At 39.3% G+C, this 24733-nt stretch overlaps 8 protein-coding genes and 1 non-coding gene across 10 annotated transcripts; 4 read left to right on the top strand and 5 right to left on the bottom strand.

Annotated features, from left to right (window-relative positions):
* The first annotated feature begins 659 nt into the window (after nucleotides 1-659).
* LOC106305100 (phosphoinositide 3-kinase regulatory subunit 4) lies at nucleotides 660-7209 on the top strand. Its single transcript, XM_013741478.1, has 11 exons — nucleotides 660-1103; nucleotides 1455-1577; nucleotides 1672-1717; nucleotides 1803-1963; nucleotides 2222-2301; nucleotides 2499-2604; nucleotides 2864-3040; nucleotides 3123-6071; nucleotides 6276-6517; nucleotides 6634-6733; nucleotides 6846-7209. The coding sequence occupies exons 1-11, from the start codon at nucleotides 831-833 to the stop codon at nucleotides 7020-7022; spliced, it is 4434 nt and encodes a 1477-aa protein (XP_013596932.1). The 5' UTR covers nucleotides 660-830; the 3' UTR covers nucleotides 7023-7209.
* Nucleotides 7210-7352: 143 nt separating this feature from the next.
* On the bottom strand, nucleotides 7353-8320 carry LOC106305110 (40S ribosomal protein S30). Its single transcript, XM_013741489.1, has 3 exons — nucleotides 8221-8320; nucleotides 7987-8124; nucleotides 7353-7511 (listed from the first exon to the last, which is right to left on the bottom strand). The coding sequence occupies exons 1-3, from the start codon at nucleotides 8222-8224 to the stop codon at nucleotides 7465-7467; spliced, it is 189 nt and encodes a 62-aa protein (XP_013596943.1). The 5' UTR covers nucleotides 8225-8320; the 3' UTR covers nucleotides 7353-7464.
* Nucleotides 8321-8546: 226 nt separating this feature from the next.
* LOC106343109 lies at nucleotides 8547-10267 on the top strand. Its single transcript, XM_013782244.1, has 7 exons — nucleotides 8547-8990; nucleotides 9130-9215; nucleotides 9302-9380; nucleotides 9463-9522; nucleotides 9627-9748; nucleotides 9857-9928; nucleotides 10017-10267. The coding sequence occupies exons 1-7, from the start codon at nucleotides 8616-8618 to the stop codon at nucleotides 10117-10119; spliced, it is 897 nt and encodes a 298-aa protein (XP_013637698.1). The 5' UTR covers nucleotides 8547-8615; the 3' UTR covers nucleotides 10120-10267.
* Nucleotides 10268-10496: 229 nt separating this feature from the next.
* Nucleotides 10497-12297, bottom strand: LOC106342685 (60S ribosomal protein L28-2). Of its 2 annotated transcripts, none has more exons than XM_013781692.1 (4): nucleotides 12208-12297; nucleotides 11969-12125; nucleotides 11515-11678; nucleotides 10497-10732 (listed from the first exon to the last, which is right to left on the bottom strand). In XM_013781692.1, the coding sequence occupies exons 2-4, from the start codon at nucleotides 12114-12116 to the stop codon at nucleotides 10613-10615; spliced, it is 432 nt and encodes a 143-aa protein (XP_013637146.1). In that variant the 5' UTR covers nucleotides 12117-12125; nucleotides 12208-12297; the 3' UTR covers nucleotides 10497-10612. The 2 variants fall into 2 exon arrangements, with proteins under 2 accessions (XP_013637146.1, XP_013637152.1); XM_013781698.1 differs by having other exon boundaries at nucleotides 10500-10732; nucleotides 11969-12136; nucleotides 12208-12274.
* Nucleotides 12298-12372: 75 nt separating this feature from the next.
* On the top strand, nucleotides 12373-12444 carry TRNAP-UGG. The gene has a single exon. It is a non-coding gene; the product is annotated as a tRNA-Pro (tRNA).
* Nucleotides 12445-12560: 116 nt separating this feature from the next.
* LOC106326218 (F-box/LRR-repeat protein At4g29420) lies at nucleotides 12561-14734 on the bottom strand. The gene is made up of 2 exons (XM_013764244.1): nucleotides 14290-14734; nucleotides 12561-13672 (listed from the first exon to the last, which is right to left on the bottom strand). Exons 1-2 carry the CDS (start codon nucleotides 14732-14734, stop codon nucleotides 12780-12782), a joined length of 1338 nt encoding a protein of 445 aa, XP_013619698.1. The 3' UTR covers nucleotides 12561-12779.
* A 133-nt stretch (nucleotides 14735-14867) lies between these two features.
* Nucleotides 14868-16120, top strand: LOC106343624 (40S ribosomal protein S15a-5). Its single transcript, XM_013782893.1, has 3 exons — nucleotides 14868-15087; nucleotides 15460-15620; nucleotides 15735-16120. The coding sequence occupies exons 1-3, from the start codon at nucleotides 14958-14960 to the stop codon at nucleotides 15831-15833; spliced, it is 390 nt and encodes a 129-aa protein (XP_013638347.1). The 5' UTR covers nucleotides 14868-14957; the 3' UTR covers nucleotides 15834-16120.
* A 106-nt stretch (nucleotides 16121-16226) lies between these two features.
* On the bottom strand, nucleotides 16227-19932 carry LOC106311650 (WASH complex subunit FAM21). The gene is made up of 7 exons (XM_013748895.1): nucleotides 19707-19932; nucleotides 19494-19626; nucleotides 19323-19426; nucleotides 19067-19238; nucleotides 18835-18972; nucleotides 18549-18738; nucleotides 16227-18464 (listed from the first exon to the last, which is right to left on the bottom strand). Exons 1-7 carry the CDS (start codon nucleotides 19745-19747, stop codon nucleotides 16444-16446), a joined length of 2799 nt encoding a protein of 932 aa, XP_013604349.1. The 5' UTR covers nucleotides 19748-19932; the 3' UTR covers nucleotides 16227-16443.
* A 1981-nt stretch (nucleotides 19933-21913) lies between these two features.
* LOC106297570 (B3 domain-containing protein At4g34400-like) lies at nucleotides 21914-23996 on the bottom strand. The gene is made up of 7 exons (XM_013733783.1): nucleotides 23832-23996; nucleotides 23202-23571; nucleotides 23022-23081; nucleotides 22783-22926; nucleotides 22615-22686; nucleotides 22430-22518; nucleotides 21914-22339 (listed from the first exon to the last, which is right to left on the bottom strand). Exons 1-7 carry the CDS (start codon nucleotides 23886-23888, stop codon nucleotides 22085-22087), a joined length of 1047 nt encoding a protein of 348 aa, XP_013589237.1. The 5' UTR covers nucleotides 23889-23996; the 3' UTR covers nucleotides 21914-22084.
* Nucleotides 23997-24733: the final 737 nt, after the last annotated feature.

The raw sequence follows: 24733 nt of genomic DNA, 5'->3' as shown, positions 1-24733 counted from the left end.
ACATTATTATAGAACAACTACCATATTTCGAACAAATACTATATTTTGAAGAAAAGAAAAATAAATGATAAAAACCTAAAAACTCAATTGTTATAGTTCGAAACAAAACTAATGGTAATTTGTAAATTAGTTTCGATTAATAAATGAAAAACAAACAAACTCGCGCTTTCTAAGCGCGGATCAAAATCTAGTTATATCTTAAAGTATGTTGGATATATATTAAGAATTAAGATCATATTTGGTAAAAGTTCTTTTTGTGATTTTAATGTTTCAGGTTCTATCGGATTTCCATTTAGGTCCGAGTTCGGTTCGGATAACACCCATAATCCAATACACCAAAAAACAAGATCCATTCGATATTTATTTCAGGTTCGGATCGGTTCGGATTCATTTTTATCGGATCGGATTCGGTTCGAATTTTCGAGTTCGGTTTATTTGCCCTAGTTAGAATATAGAAAATCATAAGATTTTTTCCTCATTCAGTAGAAATCCAAAAAAAATACTTCTTTTGGCAATTACTAATTAAAAAAAAATCAAAAGTGAAAATCTGACCAAATTCATAAAATTAAAAATTTATAATATAAAGTTTAATCCACAACTAATTAAGAAAGGAAACGTGTCGAAGTGACAAAACTCAACTCATCTTATAAAAAAAAAAGAATCCTTGAGAAGCAATTAAAACGTAAAATCACTTCTTCCGACTCCTTTCCTCCGACACCGGAGAGACCGATTCTCTCTCTCTCTCTCTCTCCCGCCGGAACCAACAGATTCCAATTGAATGTTAAACCCAATCAAAGGAAGAAGAATTTGATTTCAAAGAAAGTCTTTCGATGGGGAACAAAATCGCTCGAACGACACAAGTCTCGGCGACGGAGTACTACCTCCACGACTTGCCTTCCTCTTACAATCTCGTCCTCAAGGAGGTTCTAGGTCGCGGGAGATTCTTCAAGTCGATCCTCTGTAAGCACGACGAAGGGTTGGTCCTCGTCAAGGTCTATTTCAAGCGCGGCGACTCGATCGATCTCAGGGAGTACGAGAGGCGTCTTGTGAAGATAAAGGATGTGTTTTTGTCTCTGGAGCATCCTCACGTCTGGCCTTTTCAGGTTCGTGGCGATGTCTCTTGTCTTGGGTTCGTTTTAGTTTTCAAAAAAGGTGATAGCTTTGATGATACGAGAGGCTATTGATGAGATTGAGCTATTGGTTTACTTAGTTTCAAATTGTTTGGCTTTTATTGAAGATAGGTTTTGCAGTTTTGAGATGCTGTGATCAGGGCGATTTAGTGAAAGTTTTAATAAAAATAATTTATTTTAATAAATTTGGGGGTTTATGTCTATGTAATTTGGGGCTATTAGGCGAATGTTTTACTTGGTTATGCCCAGAACCGGCACTGACTGTTATGTTAGGTGGGTTTAGTTGGTGGTTGATTGTTGCTTTCTTAATTTGTTTGTTTGCAGTTTTGGCAAGAGACTGATAAAGCGGCTTATTTGGTGAGGCAATACTTTTTCAGTAACCTGCATGATCGGTTGAGTACTCGGCCTTTCCTCAGTCTTGTGGAGAAGAAATGGTTGGCGTTTCAGGTCTTATTCTCTGTCTTGCATCACTCTATTTGAGGCTCTCCTTTTTGAAGCATTCTGTTTACTGAAGTATGCTTTTTTTGTTTTGTTTCTGCAGTTGCTTCTTGCTGTGAAGCAGTGCCATGAGAAGGGTATATGTCATGGTAAGGTTTGATAGTCTTGAGAGTATATGAGCCTCATGATTGTGAAGTAAATTTGTGATGTGTGTGAATTTGAACTGTGTTTTAGGTGATATCAAGTGCGAGAATGTTTTGGTCACTTCCTGGAACTGGCTTTACCTTGCTGACTTTGCGTCTTTCAAACCCACATACATTCCTTATGATGATCCTTCAGACTTTTCCTTCTTTTATGATACAAGGGAACGAAGGCTTTGTTATCTGGCTCCAGAGGTACTATAGAACCATTATCAAAATTTATTCCTTTTATTTGTCGTATCGTTCTATTTCACCTCTGCTTAGAAAATTATTATGCTTTACTTATTTCTCTTTTAATAAGCCCGTTGTCCATGGTACACTTCAGTTGAGTTTTTTCTATATAACTACTAATAAGTGGTTACAAAGCCATCAACAACAAACCGCCCTCTCTTGTTGGTCATGTTTCTATGTTTCTCCATGATTAAACAATTTTTTTTTTTTTATTAATTTCAGAGATTCTATGAGCATGGAGGTGAGACCAAAGTTGCACAAAATGCTCCATTAAAGCCATCCATGGATATATTTTCTGTGGGGTGAGATTATTTACCCTCTTGTTTTACATCACTCTATCTGTTCATTCCTTTTATTAGCATATCAAGATAAAGAGGCTCCTATAGGTCAAGCACACATACTTTTTCATGATGGAACAAACTGTTCTTACCTTGAAACATTAGCACGTTGTATATTTAAGTTGATAACATATCGTAATAGTTTCATATCAATATTTCAGGTGCGTGATAGCAGAGCTTTTTCTTGAGGGTCAGCCACTATTTGAACTTGCTCAGCTTCTCGCTTATCGCAGAGGACAACATGATCCTAGCCAACACCTTGAAAAGGTATTTTTCCTACTGCATATTCCTTTTTCATATTCTCTTTGTAGGTATCAATCTCTTTCCCTCTCCATTTTTTCTTTCTTTCAAGCGACCTCTCACGTTGATTCCTTTGATGTTTAAACAACATTCTTTTCACCTTCCTTCTTAGTGGTACTTGGGACTTGAGACTTCAGTGTTTCTGAGTTGGATTTTTTTTTTTGCTGATTGTTCTACCTCTATTTCTACCCATTTTTTGTGTTCTTTCTCTTTTTATTGGATTCAGATTCCTGATCCTGGAATTCGCAAGATGATTCTTCATATGATTCAGTTAGAACCCGAAGCACGCCTATCAGCTGAAAACTACCTGCAAAATTATGTGGGAGTTATTTTCCCAAACTACTTCTCACCATTTCTGCACACTTTGTACTGTTGTTGGAATCCACTTCCTTCAGATATGAGGGTAACCACCACCGTTTTCTGTTAAAAAAAACTCTACACTCTGCATCAACTTACTTCATATCATTTTGCTTCATTTTTATCAGGTAGCAACTTGCCAGGGCATATTTCAAGAAATACTTAAGAAGATGATGGAAAATAAGCCAGGTGATGAGATGGGTGTTGATTCTCCTATACCTTCACATCCAGTGAACGCAAGCAAGGTACAAGAAACTTTTGCAAATCAGAAACTGAACACGTCGAAGGACTTGATAAGGGATACTGTAAACTCTAAGGACGAGACCCTTTACTCTATTTCTGATGCACTCAAGAAAAATCGCCATCCTTTCTTGAAAAAGATAACAATGGACGATTTGGGTACACTGTTGTCTCTCTATGATAGCCGTTCCGACACTTACGGAACTCCTTTTCTACCTGTAGAGGTTAACATGAGATGCGAGGGGATGGTTCTGATTGCGTCTATGCTCTGCTCCTGTATCCGCAATATCAAGTTGCCTCATTTGAGGAGGGAAGCCATACTTCTGTTGAGGTCTTGCTCTTTGTATATTGATGATGAAGATCGCTTACAGCGTGTACTTCCGTATGTTGTTTCCCTGCTTTCTGATACAACAGCAATCGTGCGGTGTGCTGCCATGGAAACTCTATGTGACATTCTGCCGCTTGTCCGAGATTTTCCTCCCAGTGATGCGAAGATTTTTCCTGAGTATATATTTCCGATGCTCTCCATGCTTCCTGATGATCCAGAAGAGAGTGTGAGGATATGTTATGCCAGCAATATTGCGAAACTTGCTCTTACTGCTTATGGATTCTTGATACATTCTTTCCAACTGAGCAACGTAGGGGTTCTTAATGAATCAACTTCGCCGCAGATCTCCAGTACATCTGCTAGTGAGCTCCAAAAGGCAAATGGCGAAGCACAGCTTTCACAGCTTAGGAAAACTATTGCCGAAGTTGTTCAAGAGCTTGTTATGGGTCCAAAACAGACACCGAATGTTAGAAGAGCACTCCTTCATGACATAGGGGAGCTTTGCTTTTTCTTTGGTCAGAGGCAGAGTAACTACTTTCTACTGCCCATCCTCCCTGCCTTTCTTAACGACAGAGATGAACAGCTAAGATCTGTATTCTTCGAGAAAATTGTTTACGTATGCTTCTTTGTCGGTCAGAGAAGTGTGGAGGAGTACCTCTTGCCTTATATTGATCAAGCTTTAAGTGATCAGACGGAGGCTGTCATTGTCAATGCACTGGATTGCTTATCCATACTGTGCAAGAGTAGCTTCTTGCGGAAGAGAGCTCTTCTCCAAATGATAGAGTGCGTTTATCCTTTGCTGTACTATCCATCTCAATGGGTAAGGAAGGCAGTCGTCACTTTCATCGCTGCCTGTAGTGAATTCTTAGGTGCTGTCGACTCTTTTGCCTTTATCGCCCCAGTGATACGTCCCTTTCTCAGTAGACTTCCCGCATCAATTGCTTCTGAGGAAGGTTTGTTTTCATGCCTAAAGCCCCCAGTCACAAGGGAAGCCGTTTACCGTATCTTGGAAACTGCCAGGAAACCAGAAATCGCTGACAAACAGCGGAAGATATGGTACAGTACTTCACCTCAGTCTGGGACCTTGAACTTGTTAGAACACGGGGCCGAACAGAAGAAAAGCGTGGAAGGGAAAAAACCGATTATGAACGCATTACAGCAGCAAGAAGTTCAAGGAAAGTATGCAGAGAAAGATGCTAAACTGAGAATCCCGAGAAACCCAAGACTCAATGCTTCTAACACAGTTGAGCTCCGTGATCACTTGAATCAGGAGAAGTTACAGTTCTCTGGGCTTATGGCACCATACATGTCTGGTATGAATAACGTAACTGAACCAGAGGGGATACCTCTCTATTCGTTTAACATGGACAAACGAGCAGCCACGAATCCTCCTGTGGCTTCTGAGTCTTCATTGCAGATGAATTCTCTGGGCATGAGTTCGTTGTCAGTACCATGGATGGATTCCATGAGCAAGTCGTTTAACTTGGCTAGTTCGGTTCCAGTGCCTAAGCTAGTTTCTGGATCATTCCATGTTGGCACCAATCCTAAACAGTTTTACAGAGTGGTACATGAGCCAGAAAGCAGAGAAAACGAGCAAATGTCCTCAGTCATCAGCAAGTTTCAAGACCTCGGTGTATCCACCTCCTTGAAAAGCGCTTCTGTGACTTCAGAAGACGCGTCTTCAATATCGGATCTCGTAGGAGAACCATCTTCGTCGAGGACATCGGTTCCTGATTCAGGTTGGAAGCCTCGTGGAGTATTAGTTGCTCATCTACAGGAGCACCGCTCTGCGGTCAACGACATTGCCACTTCAAGCGATCATAGCTTTTTCGTTAGCGCATCAGATGATTCAACAGTAAAGGTGTGGGACTCTAGAAAGCTGGAAAAGGACATCTCGTTTAGGTCAAGGCTAACGTATCATCTCGAGGGAAGCAGAGGGATGTGCACAACAATGCTTAGGAATTCAACTCAAGTTGTAGTTGGAGCCTCCGACGGTGTGTTACATATGTTTTCCATTGACCATATCTCCAGAGGCTTGGGGAATGTGGTGGAGAAGTATTCAGGCATTGTTGATATCAAAAAGAAGGATGTTAAAGAAGGCGCCTTACTTTCTCTTTTGAATTATACCTCTGATAGCTTATCTGGCCCGATGGTAATGTATAGCACCCAAAACTGTGGGATCCACCTTTGGGATACAAGATCAGATATAGATGCGTGGACGCTGAAAGCAAACCCTGAGGAAGGATATGTGTCTTCTTTGGTTACAAGCCCATGCGGGAATTGGTTCGTGTCTGGGTCTTCAAGGGGAGTGCTTACTCTTTGGGATTTGAGGTTTCGTGTTCCTGTAAATTCGTGGCAATACCCTATAATATGCCCCATTGAAAAGATGTGCCTCTGCTTTCTTCCTCCAAGCGCCTCGCTGTCTTCCACGATGAGACCTTTTATTTACGTTGCTGCTGGTTTCAATGAAGTTTCACTCTGGAATGCAGATGGAGGCATCTGTCAACAGGTAATGTTGTTTTACCATTTTACTGGGATCTTACAAGTTTGAATAGAAAGTTAGAAACTATGAACTATAGAGTGGAACAGATTTAGATAGTTTTAATAGTCATTGGGGTTTCAGCTTTGATGTTAGTCCATGGAAGTAACTCAGGTTTTAATAAATTAGACCATAGCATTGAGTTGGAGACTTATAAATGAGCTGATTCTGTAGGTATGGAGAGTAGCCAACTATGAAAATGAGACGAATGTTTCCGAGTTTCAGTGGAAGCTACCAAGCAGTAAGGCAAATCCCAAGGCGAATATTCGCAAGAACATGAGCTCCAAGTATAGAATTGAAGAGTTGAACGAGCCTCCTCCTCGTCTTCCTGGTATCCGCTCGTTGCTTCCTTTACCAGGAGGCGACTTGTTAACAGGTGGTACTGACTTGAAGATTCGGCGTTGGGATTACTCCAGGTTCTTAAATCTAAAACCTTCAACTTGTGTTCTTTATATTTTGTCACACTTGTTGTGGATAAATAAACAAAAACCTGACGCAAATTCTTGTTTTCTGTGTGTTTGAACCAACATAGCCCTGAGAGAAGTTACTGTATATGCGGTCCGAGTTTGAAGGGAGTTGTAAATGATGATTTCTACGAACTCAAAACCAACTCTGGAGTGCAATTTGTTCAGGTTTGATGATTAGCTATTTCTTTGATTACACACTACACATTATGACACTAATAGTAACAGTTTAAGGTTTTGACTAAATTTTATTATGCAATTGTGCCTGTGCATTGGACAGGAGACAATGAGGCGGCCTCTGGCGACCAAACTGACGGCAAAGGCAGTACTTGCAGCGGCTGCAACAGACACAGCAGGATGTCACCGTGACTCAGTTCAGTCTCTGGCATCAGTGAAGCTGAACCAGAGACTGTTAATATCAAGCAGCAGAGATGGAGCGATCAAGGTCTGGAAGTAAAAGATTTCTTTGTATGTACAGTGTTGTTATAGTGTTTCTTCTTCTCTACCGTTTTTTTCATTGTTAACATCAGATGCTAAAAAAAACTTTTTAGCTTTGTAACTTTAGCTTATGTTTATTTACTTGTAAAAACTTTTCTTTTGTTTGATTAAAACAAATGATAAAACTAACAGTTTACTGCTTTTCTTGTTTTTAAATCACTCAACCGCAGTTAAAACTACGTTACAGCTCATACTAATCCCTCCATGTTACATGTTTTTCGTAGACTAGGCAGTTTCTATGATGAGTTTTGTAGTTTACGTTACCGAGCATTGAATGAATTAGAACAAATTATCAAAAAAGTCAATTTGATTGAGAAAATTGCAGTCTTACAACATTAAACAAGTACGATATTTTTTGGAAAAAAAAAAACTCAAAACTTCAGCTCCAATGCGTTCATCATCTATTTCTCAGAAGAGTTGGGTCCTCTCTTCTTGCCAAATCCAACAACTGCAAACAAGAAATCAAGAAAAAAAACTTTAAGAATCACTTGTCTGGTGTTAAAGTTTATACATTTTTGTGACTATAATTCATAAGCAACAAAAGTTAACTGCAAAGTACAAAAGTTTCATTTCACATATGATAAGCTATATAGGATGTAAACAAAAAATGGAGGAATCTATAAGTCCATTGTCTAGAAAATGGACCGTGATGGTTTCTTTGTATGTACAGTGTGGTTAGTTTGGTTCACAAGAATCATTGCAGAGGCTGATACTCTTAAAATGATAGCAAAAAAAGAGAATCACTAACATATCTCATACAAAACTTAATGAGCTGTGGATATGTTACCAAGAAGAACTACAAGTACTAGCAACGATTACATTATTCAATAACGATAATGTATTCAGACACAAGTGCCAACTAACTAATGTCCTTAATCAGTCATAAAATTAAAATCTAAGAGAAAAAGGGAAATATTTATTACCGGCGGTGACGAAACGGCGGTTGTGCTGAAGACGCTTGTGGGCACGACCACGTGGCTTCTTCTTCTTGTCCTGCTTAGCGACTTTAGGTGTCTGTCCTCTCACCTTACCGGCACGAGCCAAGGAACCGTGAACCTTGCCTAATCATTGCACAACAAATCAAAGACGAAAAAAAACATAAGTAACATCAACAAAAAAAAAGAATATCAAAAAAGAACAGGCTCAAGAGAACTCACCCATAGTTGCTTTGACGACTGAATCGGCGCTACCTCCGGCAAATGTGTGACGACGACAGCTTTCGATGGACTAGGGTTTTCTTCTCTTCTTCTGTGAATGGTATTTAAGCGATGAGGACGATCTGTACTCATACGGCCCATTAGGGATCTATTAATGGGCCTAGCTTGTTATTCTTAGTTAGAATCCCCGCCGCTTTTATAGTTCAGCAGCCCGTAAAATTCGACATATTGGCCCAATGGGCTTTTATATCATTACCCACGTAACGTGAGTCTGATTGTGTGACAGTCAGCTTCGTGTACACTTTGATAAACTTTGTCTCTTCCAAAAACCCAACCAAAACCCCCCAAAATCTACTTGCAGGCTCTGAAACTAAGCGAAGCGAAGAGGAAGAAGGATGCTAAGCTTTCAATGCTCTCTCCACCTGCTTCAGCCTTATTGTTCGGCGAGTTACAACAACCAATCGAATATTTGCTTCCACAATTTAGCGCCGTTTCGTGTCAGCAGCACGATTCAGGTACCGAAGATCCACGCGGTACGTGCGGATTGGTCTACGAGGAGTGTGAAAGTGAGGGTAAATGGTATTGGTCGAGAATTGGAAGAAGATGGGGAAGAGTTTGAAGAAGAAGAAGAAGAAGAAGAAGAAGAGTTCACGTCGAGGAAGAGAGAAAGTTACGGAGGGAAGAAGGAAGATATCAATTACGATAAAGACCCCGAGTTCGCTGATATTCTGGGTGACTGTTTAGATAACCCAGAGAAAGCTCAAAAGAAGGTAACAAAGTTTACATCTTTCATCTATTTTGGAACTAAATTGAATGAAGTACAAGCGTTGCAAGGATGTGAGATTAAAGTAGCAACCTTTTGATCTTTTGAGTTGGTTTTGATTTGTTGTTGTGAAAAATTGGTGGTAGATGGAAGAGAGGTTGAGGAAGAAGAGGAACAAGATTCTGCATACCAAGACTGGCTCTGCTACTTCCATGCAAGTCACTTTCAACAAGTGAGTGATTTGTGTATGTTGATCTGCTACATGATTACTTGCCATCATGCCTTAACTCTCTCTATTGGTTTTGTTGTGTTTGTAAGGTTTGAGTATTCGAATTCATACATGTGGTTGGAGTTTCACAACCCTCCTCTGGATAAAGACATTGCCTTGATCACTGATGTGAGCGAGCCCCTTCTAAACTTAAATCTTAGCATTTCTTTATATACTCAGTATCTGCAACGACGGCTAAAATATCTTGCAGGCAATCCGTTCGTGGCATATCCTTGGACGACTTGGTGGATACAACTCCATGAATATGCAAGTATGTCTCTTTATATCACAAAGTTAAAAGCATTAATCTATTCACTTTCTTCTTGTTAAGTATAAGCCTTAAGCTGCTTTCTCTTTTGTCAATAATGGATCTAGCTATCGCAAGCGCCTGTGGATGAACGGCCAAACTATGATGCTATCCTTGGGGCTAATATCGAGCCAACCACATTTTACAACATCGGGGATCTTGAGGTCCAAGACAATGTCGCTCGCATCTGGTGATAACTCTTTACTCCACCCTCAACTCTTGTGGCTTTAGATTTGGGAGGTTTCTTTCTGGCGTTTGCTGATTTGTTACTGTAACGTGAATGATGTTTTCTCGACAGGCTCGACATTGGGACCTCAGAGCCGTTGATTCTTGATGTTCTGATAAACGCATTGACACAAATCAGCTCAGAGTAAGTTCAGTTTTCTATCTCTGATAACTTCTAAACGGTTTTGAATGTGTGGAAGAGCTAAATGTTGAATGTTTTTGTTTATGTACAGCTATGTCGGGATCAAGAAAGTTGTGTTTGGTGGATCTGAGTTTGAGAACTGGAAGGAGAATTTGACGTCCGAGGAGTCTGGTTTCAGAGTCCACAAGATTTAACATGCTCTTTACTTTCTTTCAAAGACCCACAAAGATGTAACTTTCTCCTTAGATTATTAGAACTAAAACTTATAAATTACATGGTCTATATAGCTTGATGTATGCTCCCTAGTTTATCACTGTTGTTAAATTGCAATCACGTTTAATATTTGACCAGATGGCAATTATTTCTTGTCTGTCTGAAGCGATAAACCATTTTCTTTTGAGCAACTGAAGAGATAAACCATAAACGCTACAAACTCGCATGTACTTGGAGCAACCAATGAAAACAATTAAGTTTTGGGTAAAACGATAGCACTATAACAATTATAGTTTAAACTTCGTTTTGTGATTTATCGAAAAAAACTTCATTTTGTGAATAGAAGGATGACAAGGGAGGCGATTCAAGCAAAACTCTTAGCTGTTCAGGAAAAATCTGTAACCTACAAACACTGTCTGAAACTCTCAAAACAAGCTTATTTAGAAGAAAAATATTCATTCAATGGCGGGTTCTTCAAGCCTGTCTGTTCCTCCTCTTGGGGCCAGACTTGGCGACTCTAAGGCCTTTGCTGATCACGCTGAGCCTAGCAAGCGCTGCCTTCTTCAAATCAGGCCTGTAGTAGTTGTCCACAACCTGGAAAACATTAGAGAATAAATCGATTAATACTGATAGACGGAGGAAGCAAGACTAGTATATGAACTGGTGCAGAGAAGAAATAATATATCTCAGAAGCCAAGCGTAACAAATGTATTTCATAGAAGAAAGACCCCACAAAGGAGTCCTCTTCTTACGTGTTAGCTTTCTCATCACTGATAGAATATGAAATACAACCAAACAAAATTCAAATTCAAAGTATGATAATGCCTTATAATATTATAAGCTCAGAAGCCAAGCGTAACAAGTATATTTCATTGAAGAGCTTCACAAAGAAGCTCTCCTTATATGTTAGCTTTCTCATCACAGATAAAATTTCTAAAACAAAAAAGGAAAGCATTATCAGTACATTGACATTAACAGTAAAGAGACTAGCTCAGAAGCCAAGCGTAACAAATATATTTCATCGAAGAGATACCCCACAAAGGAGTAGTCTCTCCTTACGTGTTAGCTTTCTCATCACAGCTCACAAAATCAAACTACAATGAAGCCTAACGTAAATTGGAAGTAAAATGAAGTTCACAGAAAAGAGAATAGCTCAGAAGCCAAGCGTAACAAATATATTTCATTGAAGAGATAAACCACAAAGGAGTTCTCTCCTTACGTGTTAGCTTTCTCATCATAGCTCATTAAACCAAACTACAATGAAACCTAAAGTATCAATTCACTAGAACATATGATCACAAGGTTTTCCAAACACAGTGCACAGCAGAAAAATAATGCCATAAAGTTTATTGATAGTAAGAAGAACTGAGCTATACCTGGTTGGCAACAGCTTTGGCCATCCTTGGGAACTCCTTCTTGAGGACAGACTTGTTAACAGAGAGCTTAGGCTTGTTCTGCTTCTTGGTCTTGGTGGTTCCAAGTACCACACCTTGGTCTTTGTCTGCTGGCTGAATTGTCACGGTCTTCTTGTTTGCCAAACCTTAAATCACAGCAAAAAAGATCCAAACTTTAATCACGTGGACAGACACTAACACAAATCCACGCACCTAGCAATAGACTAACATAATTTACAGTCAAAAGATCCAAACTTTAGAGCAGACAACTTTAATCATATGAACAGGTTTCAGTTTCATCCTAACATACTCATCTAGTTCATGATGTTATTAATTTACCCAATTACATTTCGACAGACATAAAGGTCAATGACTTGTGTTTATAAGCAACATTCTATCTCACAGATTAACAGTGATCAGTAACAATAATCATTACCAGAGTGCTTGTAAGAGTTGAGGTTGCAGAGGTTGTTGCTCTCCTTGCTGAACTGAACCTTGGCATTGCCTCTACCGAACTGTTTCACCAAGAAACAGTTGTTTCTCTTCACGATCTCCCACACCAGCTGTCCTGGAACTGTTGCCATTTCGATCTCCTACACCAATTCTTTTTCAAATTAATATCAATGAACAACTGACAACGAACAAATGGATGTCAAAGAGCCGTATCAAGCTCACCTCGCAAATTGAAGAACTAGACAACGGCGGGATAGAAGAGAGGAGACTCGTGCCGGCGTTAGGTTAAGTCGATGAGTTCATATATATACACTCTCTGCAAAACCCTAGTTTTAATTCTGTTTAATAATATACGTCAAATATATTAATTCTCAAGTTTTCAATAAAGGGCGTTTGGTCTAGTGGTATGATTCTCGCTTTGGGTGCGAGAGGTCCCGAGTTCGATTCTCGGAACGCCCCTTATTTTTATTTGTTTTGCCCCTTTTATATTAAGCTTGGTTTATTCTTTCTTCTACCCCTGTTTCTTTTCTAATCCAGTATATTTTATTTAAACTGAAGCCTTAAGCTGGATCATATGAAAATTAACAAACAACAACACAACTATATACAGCAAAGCTATAGTTATTACATGGTCACTTACTATCTATACAAACTCTGTATGAAACCCTGACAAGCTTCACCACAACATCTGGAACACACGACACATCAAACTGGATTCTTGGTTATCAATACCATCACCCTCATCACAACAAGAATATACAGGGCAATCTACATTTCTGACTTGACGTTATGCTTTAGGTGCCACTGGAGACCCAAATGTCTTCACCTCCTTCAGCCCACGTTCCCCAGCTCCATCTCACTCTTGGGTTACTAATCGTGCATGCAGAGATCAGCAAATCTCTTGCTCCAGGATTTGTGTCCTGATGCATCATCAGTCTCATATCTGTCAAACCTCTGCAGCTATTGAGTATAGACCTAATGAAAGAAACGTCGGTATAATCTGACGTCTGAACACGTGCTGTTATCTGCTTCAGGGCAGTATCTGTTCCCTTAATATGTACTACACCTTCGCTTTGGAAATGGGTTTTGATGTTTGACCAAGTCACATGGCTCAATGTAAGAGAAGCGATGCTAGGGAATGCTTCGAGGAGTGTTCCCAATCCAAATTTCAGCCTATCAGAATCTTCTATCGACTTGACTGAATCCACTGCAAGCTTTCTGATCTTGTTGCCAAAACGAGTGTTTGTGATTAGCCTGTACACGTCAGGAGATATAACCTCTAACGTATCCAATTCTCCAAGCTCAGAGAAACTAACACCTTCAGCGTCCTCTACAGAAAGATAGAACTTCACCAACTTGGGTGTATCCAAGACGAGAGACTTGGGTTTGTTGCATTTCAGCCTGAGTTCAAGGAGGTTTGGTGCCATAATAGCCAAGGAAAGCGGTGCATTCGACACTGTCCAATGACAACTCCTTAGGTGCAGAAAATGGATCTTCGGCTCCTTAAGTCCTCCAACACCAATCAAATTCAGCACTTGAAGAAAAGGGAAACAATCACTGACCTTCTCTAGATTCTCATCGTCGAGTCTAATAAACTCCAGTGTCAAATGTCTGAGGTTAGGCATCTGAGTTAGACCAACCACTGAGAGCCAAGCATTCTTCACCTCTAGTTTGACTAACTTACTACCTGCAAGATAAAAACTCTATACTTAATGATCCCCCATTATTTCCTGTAACTACTTTAAGATACATAGAAATTTTCCAAAAAAAAAGCTGAAAGCATATAACGATTCATCACAGCTGCGATTACTACATTCCTAAAATAAATCACGTTTGAGCTATTAAAACTACATTATCTTAACGTCATATCAATTTGACATTTGCTTAATATTCATTTTCTTAGAACCGCTTGTCAAAAGCTTTCCCAGTTTTCCATTAACTAAAGAATGCTATCAGGAGAAGTTTCTGAAATTAGATCATCATCATCATCATTTCTTAGCAACTTTTCTGAGATTGAGATCATATATTATCATCACCATCATCACCACCACCATCATCATAATCATATTTGCTTAGCAAATTTTTCTAAGAATCGTATATTATAACCACAAAATCTATATTTACTAACTTACAAGATAGATCCCATAAATTTATAACATTCTGCGATTACTCATTCCCTATATAAATAACGTTCCATCTATTATATCCTACATTATCATCATCATCATCATCACCATCACAATCATCATCATCACCATCACAATCATCACCATCACAGTCATCATTTTTTCATAGCAAACTTACAATTCGAAGAAACGAGCGCCAAAACATCCGACCTTCTCCAGCAAGACTGAATCCAAAAATCCGAAATCGACAACATCTCCAGCTCATCACGAACCCTAGGCAGCCACACCCGCACGAATTCGACATCGGTAAGGTACAATTCGTCGGAATCGTCTTCGACCAAGTCGTCGAACGACATCCCGCTGAGCGCCTTATCAACCCCAACCGATATGACCCTAACGTTGCGAGAATCTTCGATCAGATTCCTGAAGACCGTCTTGAACGGCGTGACGGAGGTCGAGCGCGATTTGGAGTACCGTGACAACGTGCATAGGAGATTCACGGTTTGGACTTCTCGCCAAAGGGAGTTGAATCGCTTGGACGCGACGCGGGATCGAGCTAGGTCTGCGGAATCGTTGAGCCGGTTCAGGATTTTCACCACGAGCTCTGAAGGTAAATCGTCCATGGGGGTTAATTTTGCAAAATGAGGGAAGAGGAGACAGGTATTTATAGTCGAGACTAGTCACGTGTGGATTAGAGCTCTCACGTGTGGGATAAGTATAATGTCGATAGTACCCTTAGAAACTTTGAAAATAACAGAAATGCCACTCGTTCAGATTTGAAGGGAGAAGAAAAACCCTTGTTGAGTTGGTTCCGAGTTGTGACAAGCGGCTGTCGGATAATCGAAAATGGGGAGGAGGATATTGAACGACGCGTTGAGGACGATTGTGAATGCGGAGAGGCGAGGGAAAGCTTCGGTGGAGCTTAAACCAATCTCCACCGTCATGTCTTCCTTCCTCAGAATCATGAAGGAAAAAGGTTTAACTCTCTTGTTTGATCCAAAGTTCGTCTGTTTATCGAAAAATATTATACTATCTGTTCACTGGTGTGAAGGATCTATCAGTGGTGAAGCAAAGATTGATACTTGTAATGAAATTTAAATGTTTTTTCTTTTTGCTATTAAGTTTATGTTTTTGCTTCTGTGAACTCATTGTTTGATGCTATTAGTGTTCTTGATTGCTTTTGATGTGCGTATGCTTTATACATAATCATACTTTGGCGAATTCATAGTCAGTTTTGTTAACAATTCTAGATAGGGGTGTCAAGTGGTTATAGTTGTAAGTATCTTTATGTGTTTCATAGTTGTGTTTGTTGGAATCGTCTTTCTGTAAAATGATATGTTAATTGTAGGTTATATCAAGAACTTTCAAGTGCATGATCCACATAGAGTTGGTAGGATAACCGTTGATCTGCAAGGGAGGGTTAATGACTGCAAAGCTCTTACCTATCGCCAAGACGTTAAGGCAAAAGAGATTGAGGAATACACTGAACGCACACTTCCAACTCGTCAGGTTTCTCTCTCCGTCTTCCGTTTATTTCCCTCTCTCTCTCTCAATCTCCGTATCCAGATATGATGCCCCTCTAGTTAAGCATTACTTTAACCTTTTTGTATTTGTTACATGCAGTGGGGCTATGTTGTAGTCACAACTCCGGATGGGATTCTGGATCATGAAGAAGCCATTAAACGGAATGTTGGTGGTCAGGTTCTTGGTTTCTTTTATTGAAGAGCCTATTCTAGCACACATCAAGAGGCTCCAGTGTCAAAGAGTTCAACAAATGTTCGAAAAGTTTCGATCAGAACATGTTCTTCATGTGGTTCTTTGTTTTGGTATCTTGCATTGTCTTTGAACAAAGTGGCAATTACAGTACACAATTTGCTTTTTGAATCCAAACATCTTATGAAGCATTTCGCAGATTGTGTTGTTTGATGGAAGTTAAATCCACTGGTCTTACCAGATATACTATGTAGCTGTGGCTAACACATCCTCTGTTATCAATGTGATTTGTCATCTCTGTTCGTCCACAAGGTACATAAGAAAATCCACACTAATCAAAATTAGTTCTCAGTTTGTAAACGTATACTCCGTCCTCATAACTTTGCATACACACATTTAAGATAAACAATCATCATATCTATAAATGTAACGTACAAGACAACAATCTGATAAGAAAGTCAAGTATAGGTTTTGTACATATAACAAATGAAGTAAGAAAATAATCCTCAGGATACTATCAGATTTCAATCTTTAAGCAAATACTCAAAAAAAAGAATAAGAGCTGACAAAACAATGAACATAATATTGTAGCAACAGACGGGTAGAGATCAGTAAAAGTTCAGCGACGCAGAGCCCCGAGCTTGGCAAATATGTCGTCGTAATCTGGGAGCTTGGGATGAACATGGCTAGCTTTCTCCTTCGCTGGAGTTACTTGTTCTGGTGATGTCACGGTTTCTGGAATAGAACTTGAAGATGAAGCTGCTGGCCTTTCTTGATCAGCCTGTGGTTCCGCCTTATAAGCTAGCTTTGGAGGAGCTTCTTGAGAAGCCTTTTCTGTTTTTGGAAGAGAGCTCGAAGAAGCCGACTCCTGTTTCTTAGCCAGTGGCCTGGCCTCAGGTATTAGCTTTGGGATAGAGTCCTGATCATGAGAGACTTTGTCAGTTTTTGCAGTAACCAGGGAGGATGATCTTCTCTCTTGCCCCTTTGTTCTTCTTGAGATGGATATAGACGGCTTCGTTTGAACGCCTGAACCACCTCTACGGAGTTCTTTCTCATCATCTTCATCTTCACTGGACACTGAGTGGAAATATGAGACAGCAGCAGGGGTGGTCCTGTTCGTCCTCTTCTCTTGACTTCTAACAGAAGCTCGAGTAGGGATACCTTCCTTTGAGCTGTCATGTGTGACACGCGAAGGAGGATGAGTCAGCCGTGTACTTAACTCAGTTCTTTTATCTTGATTTCTGGAAGAAACTCTCTTTCGAAGTTCCATCTCAGTTTCATCATCACTCGAAGATGAATATGGAGGTATAGAGCTTGGTCTTGTGTCCGAGATACTTGCTTTCTGAGTGTAAAGATCTTTTCTGGACGAAACTGTCTGCAAAGGCGGATCAACCTCTGTTTGAACATGCTCTTTTACAGACTTAGACAATGTCTTCTCTCTTGGTGGGCTCATTCCATAGCTAAGAAGACCTTTAGGAGTTTCTGCGTCGGACTCTTCAAGTGGCATGGAATCATCTTCTTGGTCTTCTGTGTCTGAGGGGAAAAAGTAGCGTCCCAAATCATCAGGAACTTCAGCTACTGGCGACTTGTGAGATGTTGTCACCTTTGGCTTTTCTTCTACACGTTCAGAAAGCATTCCTTTGTTTCTCACATCGTCTTCCTCACTTTCTGAATCTCGGTCATAATCGTCAAACTTTGCAGACGGCTTGGGCTCATGCAGAGAAGAAGCTGGAGGACTTGTAGGACAATCATCAAATAATGGAGAACTTGGCTTCTCCTTTTCAAGAACCTGTGAGGTTGATGAGCTAGGTTGTTGTCCCAGAGACTCGTCTCCTTTGAAGCTCCATGAATGTGTCTCTGATGGCATATTGCTGTTGCTTCCAAGCAATGAAAATCCTAATCCATGTTCTGCCTCATCGCCATAAGCATCTTCTGTGTCGAATTGAGGTTTATCGAAAAACGAGCTATGATCATCAAAAGCTGGAGCAACATCATGACCGTGACTCTGTCTCTCTGTATCCTCAAAGATGCTCGGTGCATCGATATGGTCCGAGGAAGTGACGTTGTTATCATCAGAAACATAGCTTGTGTGTGAGCTCGACGAAGCCAAGCTTGACTGTTTCTTGAGTTGAGCATCTTCATCTTTAATTGGCTGCTGCTGCTTCTCTCTGCCTATTTTTGCAAAGGAATCACTCGGCCTCATCTCCAATGAGTTATCTCGAGAATGACCTCTCTTCCATGAAGCATTTTCTGATTGTTCATCAACATTTTTCTTAAAATGCTCTGTCCTGGTAGTAGATTGATCTTCTTCTTGCCTGTAACTGCTTCTTGGCATTTCTTCTTTAACAAAACCTCCGCTTTGCACATTTGAGCTGCTGCTACTATGTCTATGTGAGGGCTCGTTTCTTATATCATCATAAGAGGATGAGTTCCGCGACTCTGTGGAACTCTGCATCGTCGTCCTCATCCTTTCTTTACTTGAAAGCTCAGCAGCTGCACGTGCAGCAAAACTCGCTCTTTCAGCAGATTCAGCAGCTGCACGTGCAGCAGTTGTAGCATCAACAAACTCTGTTCCATTTGGAGATGAATCCACATAACCTGGATTCGGAGGCCTGTGTTCTCTGTCATCAGTTCTCTCTCCTGTATAAAAAAAAATTTGTTACATCTAACGCTTCAAACAGAACAAACATCAAACAAAACGTCTTTAAAATGAAAAACACTAACCAGAAGGTGTTGGATCTTGATGATAGTAATCAGTAGATGCAGCGCGGCTTGAAGATCTTCCAGCAGTTTCATATAAGTTCTGTGCCACGTTAGCAGTATATGGAGCTTGAAACTCTGGAGGTTGATTGTGTTGGATTCTTGAAGAATCCGAGTTTATTCCACTTACTGACTGAGATGAACTTGCTCCACTCTGCTCACATAATTGAAAATGCTACTGAGAAAAACAGATACTAGAGCAAGAGGCAGATGAAATTAACACGAAGGAGAAGAAAATGTTATTACTAACCGACAATACAGTTTCCTTCAGATCTGGCTCAACCAGCGTTTCTGCTTCCCATGTTACATTATGCTCCGTAGCAATCTCTTTCAAAATTTTGTTCTTCGTTGGACCATCAGGAGCTTTAACAGACAACTTATCCACCAACTAAGCATTAAGAAAGAAATCATCATCATCGAGAATGGATCTCTTCTACAAACATCAGAGAAAGGAAAACAACAACACAAGCAAACAAACCTACCAAGCGGCTAACACCAGAGTCTGCTTGCAACCCAACAGCAGCTGAAACAAAATCTTTTCCATACTTCGCAGAGAAATGCTTAACGACATCAGCTAGCTCCGCGACATCTGATAACCTTTTGGAAGCGTATAGGACACTCGCAACAGCTTCCTTAAGATCATTAGGACACGTCCTGAAGCAAAGACCACACAACAAACAATGAACAAATAATAAAGACAAAATAAAAAGTGTAAGACTTTAGATAATTTGTACTTACTTCTGTGAGTCAATGACACCCAAACGAACAACGATGAGTTCACAGTATATACTAACGAGCTCATAAGCAGCCACTGTCTTCTCTTCTCTCACTACATGCTCCACCTGAGAAAAAGGAATCATTATTAAGATGTCAACAGATGAATGAAAGATCCGATTTTTGATTGCTTACCCGGATTAGAGCCGTCTGGCTCTGCCCGGACTCGAGCAACTGAGCCAATTCTCTCCTCAACTGCTTGATCTGTGTATCCTTCTTGTTCTTCAGTATTTTCAGCCGCGAAGCCGCCATTTGCAATGTGGTTTTGCTTCATTACAGAAACAGGAAGCGTTACAAAACATAAAGTTGCAATCTTTCAATGACCCAGAAGAAAAAAAAAAGGATTACCATTTCGCAGGCTTGAAACTTCGATGAAGAACCTTCTTCATGGAGACGAGAGAAAAACGAAATAAAAATCAAGCCTTTAAGGTCTGGGAGTCTCTGATAAGGCAATTGAAATGGGAGATTTGGTGTTTTTATTGAAGATCAGATGAAAAAGTGTGTGATCTGAGAAGGAAAGGATCAAACTTTGGAGACGATAGAGAAGGACGGATAAAAGTATCAATCATACGATGAAGAAGAGGAAAAAGGAGATTTGACTTTTCTACAAATGGTTAAATAGTGATGTCGACGACGCGTTAAAAGTGACTTGTAAAAACGTTCTTCGATTTTGCCACCTATATAAACAACTTTATAAACATTTTTTTATTAGGTTTTAAATAATGTTATAAATGCATTTCAACATTTTTAGAAGAATATCTAAAATATATTTTGTTGGATCTTAATATATCAAATTCCATTAACAACAAGATCTTATATTAAAAATTATTACATTACAAAATATTTGTGTAATCATCCTTATGCTTTTTTTTTTTTTTTTTTTGATAATACAGGTATCCAGACCTCTCACTTAGTGAGACTATCCCACCGCGTCCAACCGGAACTGACGAGGAAGGTCCTGGAAGCCAAACGGAAACCATTTTAAATCCACTGTGGCCGGACCTCGAACTCGTGATGGCGGACACCTCAGCCGAGGTTTCTTTACCACCAGACCACGAGGCCCGGTTATCATATGCTTGTTTCCATCGGTTTAGATTTTTGGAAGCAACAAAATCAATCAGAAACATTTTATTTTAAGTGTTGCAAGGATATACGACTTTCTGATGTAGAATGCGATTAAAAGTGGTTTGTAGTAGTAGTAGGGATTCCAACGTTTATTTGGTTAAATAGGGATTCCAATGTTGCAGTCTTACATTACAACTTCATACTAAGCATATTGAGATTGGTTGTGTTGTTTGCACCGTGTTTACACCGTGTTTACACCGTGTTTCTTCTACAGACTGGTCCGGGCTAGAAGATTTGGTTTATACAATCAAGATCCACAGTATCAACTTGAGCAACTCAAATCGCTCACATGCTAGCTTAATAACGTTATAAAGATTTGTGTATGGGTTGTGTTGATGATGTGGATCTTGATTGCATAAAACAAATCTGACTTTTGTTTTAAAGAAACGTGGGAGAGCCACTGAGAAGAGATAAAGAGTGAGTGAGAAACTTTAAAATAAAATGGGAAGAGAGAAAGAAAGAGAGCAGCTGTGACGATGAGCACTCTCTGTTCTTTAAAGACAGTGCACTATTCTGCATGGCATCTCAGAAAGGTTTGATTTATTTACTATTTTGATCCTCGGATGATTTTCAGAAGAACCCCGTAACTTCTAATAAATGACGGTCAAAGACAAAAGTAATGAAGAAACAGAGAAGCTTTTGCGTGTTTTGAGTGGTCAAAGAAACGATCGCCCTGATGCTACTTCCAGCTTTTGCCTATGCCATTTTTCCAGTTACCTCTTTGATATACAGGAATAAATATTATTATTTTAAACTATAATATATCATAAACAAAACACACAAATGAACTTATAAATTAATAAAATGGAGTATTAAAGATCTGTAGTATACGTTCCCGAAACTGTACACGTCACTCTTCTCGTTTAGCATAAATGTTGTGTACTATCTGTCACCATGCATGCACACGTAATTGTGTTTAGTCCATTAGTATATCTTATGAACGATCAAATCCCAAATCTTGTGTCTGTATCTAATCAACTTCTTACTACCACACTTGCTAAACTAAACACGTCACACAATACCAAACCTCCTTGACCGATCACTTTAATTGAAGTTGTTTGTGAAGCAAGAGACTTTTTTTTTTGTCAAAGTGAAGCAAGAGACTTCATCATATGTGAACCTTCTCTTCCCTGAAGGCAGGAATGGTCCTGCATTAATGTCTCCGAACCTTCTCTTTCCATCAGTTCAGATAAATTAACATTTGCTTCAATCCTTCAACTGTTCTATATATGCTATACAACATTCGGATACAGAATGCAATTAAAGTGGTGTTTATTAGTAGGTTCTGGTTTTGCAGTCTGACAATACAACTTAATAAGCATAGAGATAGGTTGTGTTATACTCCAAATTTAAATCTTGATGGCATTAATACTTTATGCCATGTTTTTGAGATTAATACAGACTAATTCGAACTAGGAAAAGACTAGAACTCAGACAACAAACTCTTAGATAAAAAAAACAAACTAAAAACATAGAGATGATCCATCAAAGTCTTTAAACCTTAGAGCACACAACAAACTGAGAAACCATAAACTTTGAGCAACTCAAATATCTCTCTTTGCTCACACCACATAACTAATAAACGGTGTAGAGATTCATATCTAGGAGGCGGTGGTGACGACATGGATCTTGACTGCATAAACAAGACCTTCCTTTCGAAAGAGCTCGCACAAGAGACGATCTCCTTTCTTCAGTCCGTTCCTCTGGCATATGCGCTCCCATTTTTTGATAGACACACGCTGATCCTGCCACGTTGCTACCCTCGCTTCTAGCGTCCCGCTTTCGTGGTTGTCAATGTAGCACACGTAAGCTTGGAACTTCAGGCAATAGTCTTTCACTATTTGCTTAGGAACGGTCTGTAGGTTACAACAAAAATTAGTCAGACAAATCTGTAACTCTTTTAACTTAAACAATTTAATTAAGAAAGCGTAATTGCGGGTTCTTACCAGCTCGTATATCCTGTTCTTAAGGATTATCTCAAAACATACATTATTGGGATCATCCAGGTACACCTCTGGATTCTTGATTGTAGACTCTGTCAATAATAACACATTTCAAGAATAAGTATCTGTCACATAGGTTAATGATGCAGTAAGGGAAATAAGGAAACCAAGCAAATGAAGAAGTTTACGTCTCTTCCTGGACACTGAACCAGAGCTGTTACTTGTTGAACCAACATTAGAGTTTACTGATCTGAGCTCTCCTGTGAAGAGTCAAGAGACAAACAAACACAGTTACGTATATATATATATATATAAACAGAAAGATCAGGGAAATGATTATGTGTTTTTAGTTAAACCTTTCTTCCTTGAGTTTGTCACTTTTGGGGTCACGTCAAGGAGTGCGTCATCGTTAGGAGGAGAGTAGGAACTGTCACTCAAGCTGTCGGAATCTTCTGAGATGAACGAATCATCAGAATCTTGAACAACAACTCTCTTTTTTCCTGGAAAAAAAAAAAACAAAGCTTGTTAATATAAAAACCAACCAAACGAAATTGACCAAAGTGATTGAGAAAGGTAAATAGAGTGTGTTTTAGACCTTTGCTCCTGGTTCTTGGGACTCTCTGTGCAACCTCAGGTTCAATGATGTTGGACTCCTCTGAGGTATAAACCACAAAAAATCTCAGAGCATTAAAACAGAGCTTCTTTGTATTAAAAAGCAATCAAACGAAATGATTTTTAAGTGATGAAAAATGCTAAAGAGTGAGTGTTTTAGGACCATGGTTTCTCGCATTGGGGACAGTCTGCGCCATCTCAGGCTCTGAAGAAGGGTTTGTGTCTTCTTTGTCATCATCATCATCATCATCTACGGATATAACTTGAGCAACAGCTCTCACCTCTTTACATGCTCTACTGCCACCATAGATGTCGACCGTGAAACTTCGAGATCCGTCATAAACGAAAGTCAACACGTCTCCATCTCTGAGACGGTTATCCTCCACGAACTTAGACCACCCTTGTCCAAAGTACACCTCATTTCGCCTCTTAATCATAGCCACTTTCCAGAAGCATCCACCATCACTTCCTTGGAGAAGCGCTGTTTTGGGCAAAACAAGTGGTAGCTCATCGTAATACGACGCTGGAATCACCTGCAAATATGTAGCATGAAAACCATAAATCAAAAGCTAGCCTTCAAGATATATAAACAAGAGAGACTCTTACGGTAAGACTAATCAAGAGCCATCTACTAAAATAGTCAGGTTGATACCTCTGACCATAACAGAGGCTTTCCACGAACCAATGACAAGATTTGGTTTCATCTCAAGAGGTGTACATATAGTAAAGAAAGCAAACTGATTCAAAGTCCATGACAAAAACAAAAAGAAGATAGAGAAAGAGAAGATGTTACCATGGATTCAGAGCTGAAATGGGAGAGGAAGATCTTAAAGAAACCTGGGGGAGCCATTGAGAGGAGATGAAGAGTGAGTGAGTGAGAAACTGGAAACAGAGAAAATGTAAACTAGGGTTTACGTAGAAAGAGAGAGAGCAGCATTGAATATGAGTCAAAGTAACGATGAGCAGCACTCTCTAATCTAATAAGACAACAGTGTACTATATATTCTGCATGGGGCATCTCAGAAAGGTTTCAGTTATTTACTACTTTGATCCTCAGATAATTTTCAGAACAACCCTTTTAACTTGTAATAAATTATGGTCAAAGACAAAAGTAGTGAAGAAACAGAGAAGCTTTTGAGTGTTTGAGTGGTCAAAGCAACGATCGTCCAGTACGGTGCCCATCTGATACTGATGCTACTTCCACCTTTTTTCTCTGCCATTTCTCCAGTTACCTCTTTGATATAAAGGAATAAAACTTGCTATTTTAATTATTTACTAGATCCTGATCCGCGCGCCAGCGCGAATTTGAATTTTTGGTTTTTGGTTATTTATTTAACTAAATAATGTATTTGTAATATTTGATGTATTATATTCACCAACTAAATAATTTTTTGGCATCTTAAACCATCTATTTACGATGAATATTCGATATCATATAAAAAATTAAACAAACAGACGTAATTAGAGAATTGTAGATGATATATAAAAACAATGATTATTAATGTAAAATATGAAGAAATATTATATTATGACTTATTATGGCATAAAAGATTATAAATTAGTTATACATGTTTAAAGAAAATAAAATGATTTTTAAACTTCTATGAAAAATTTAACATATAAAAAAAAGCGATGAACTAGTCATCAAATTGTAAATAATTTCATAATTTTATTAATAATAAATTATTTATAGTC

The sequence above is a fragment of the Brassica oleracea genome, chromosome C1 (assembly GCF_000695525.1).
Source record: "Brassica oleracea var. oleracea cultivar TO1000 chromosome C1, BOL, whole genome shotgun sequence".
Classification (NCBI taxonomy): domain Eukaryota; kingdom Viridiplantae; phylum Streptophyta; class Magnoliopsida; order Brassicales; family Brassicaceae; genus Brassica; species Brassica oleracea.
The sequence above is the reverse complement of the archived record's forward strand: the minus strand, read 5'-3'. Positions and strand labels throughout refer to the sequence as shown.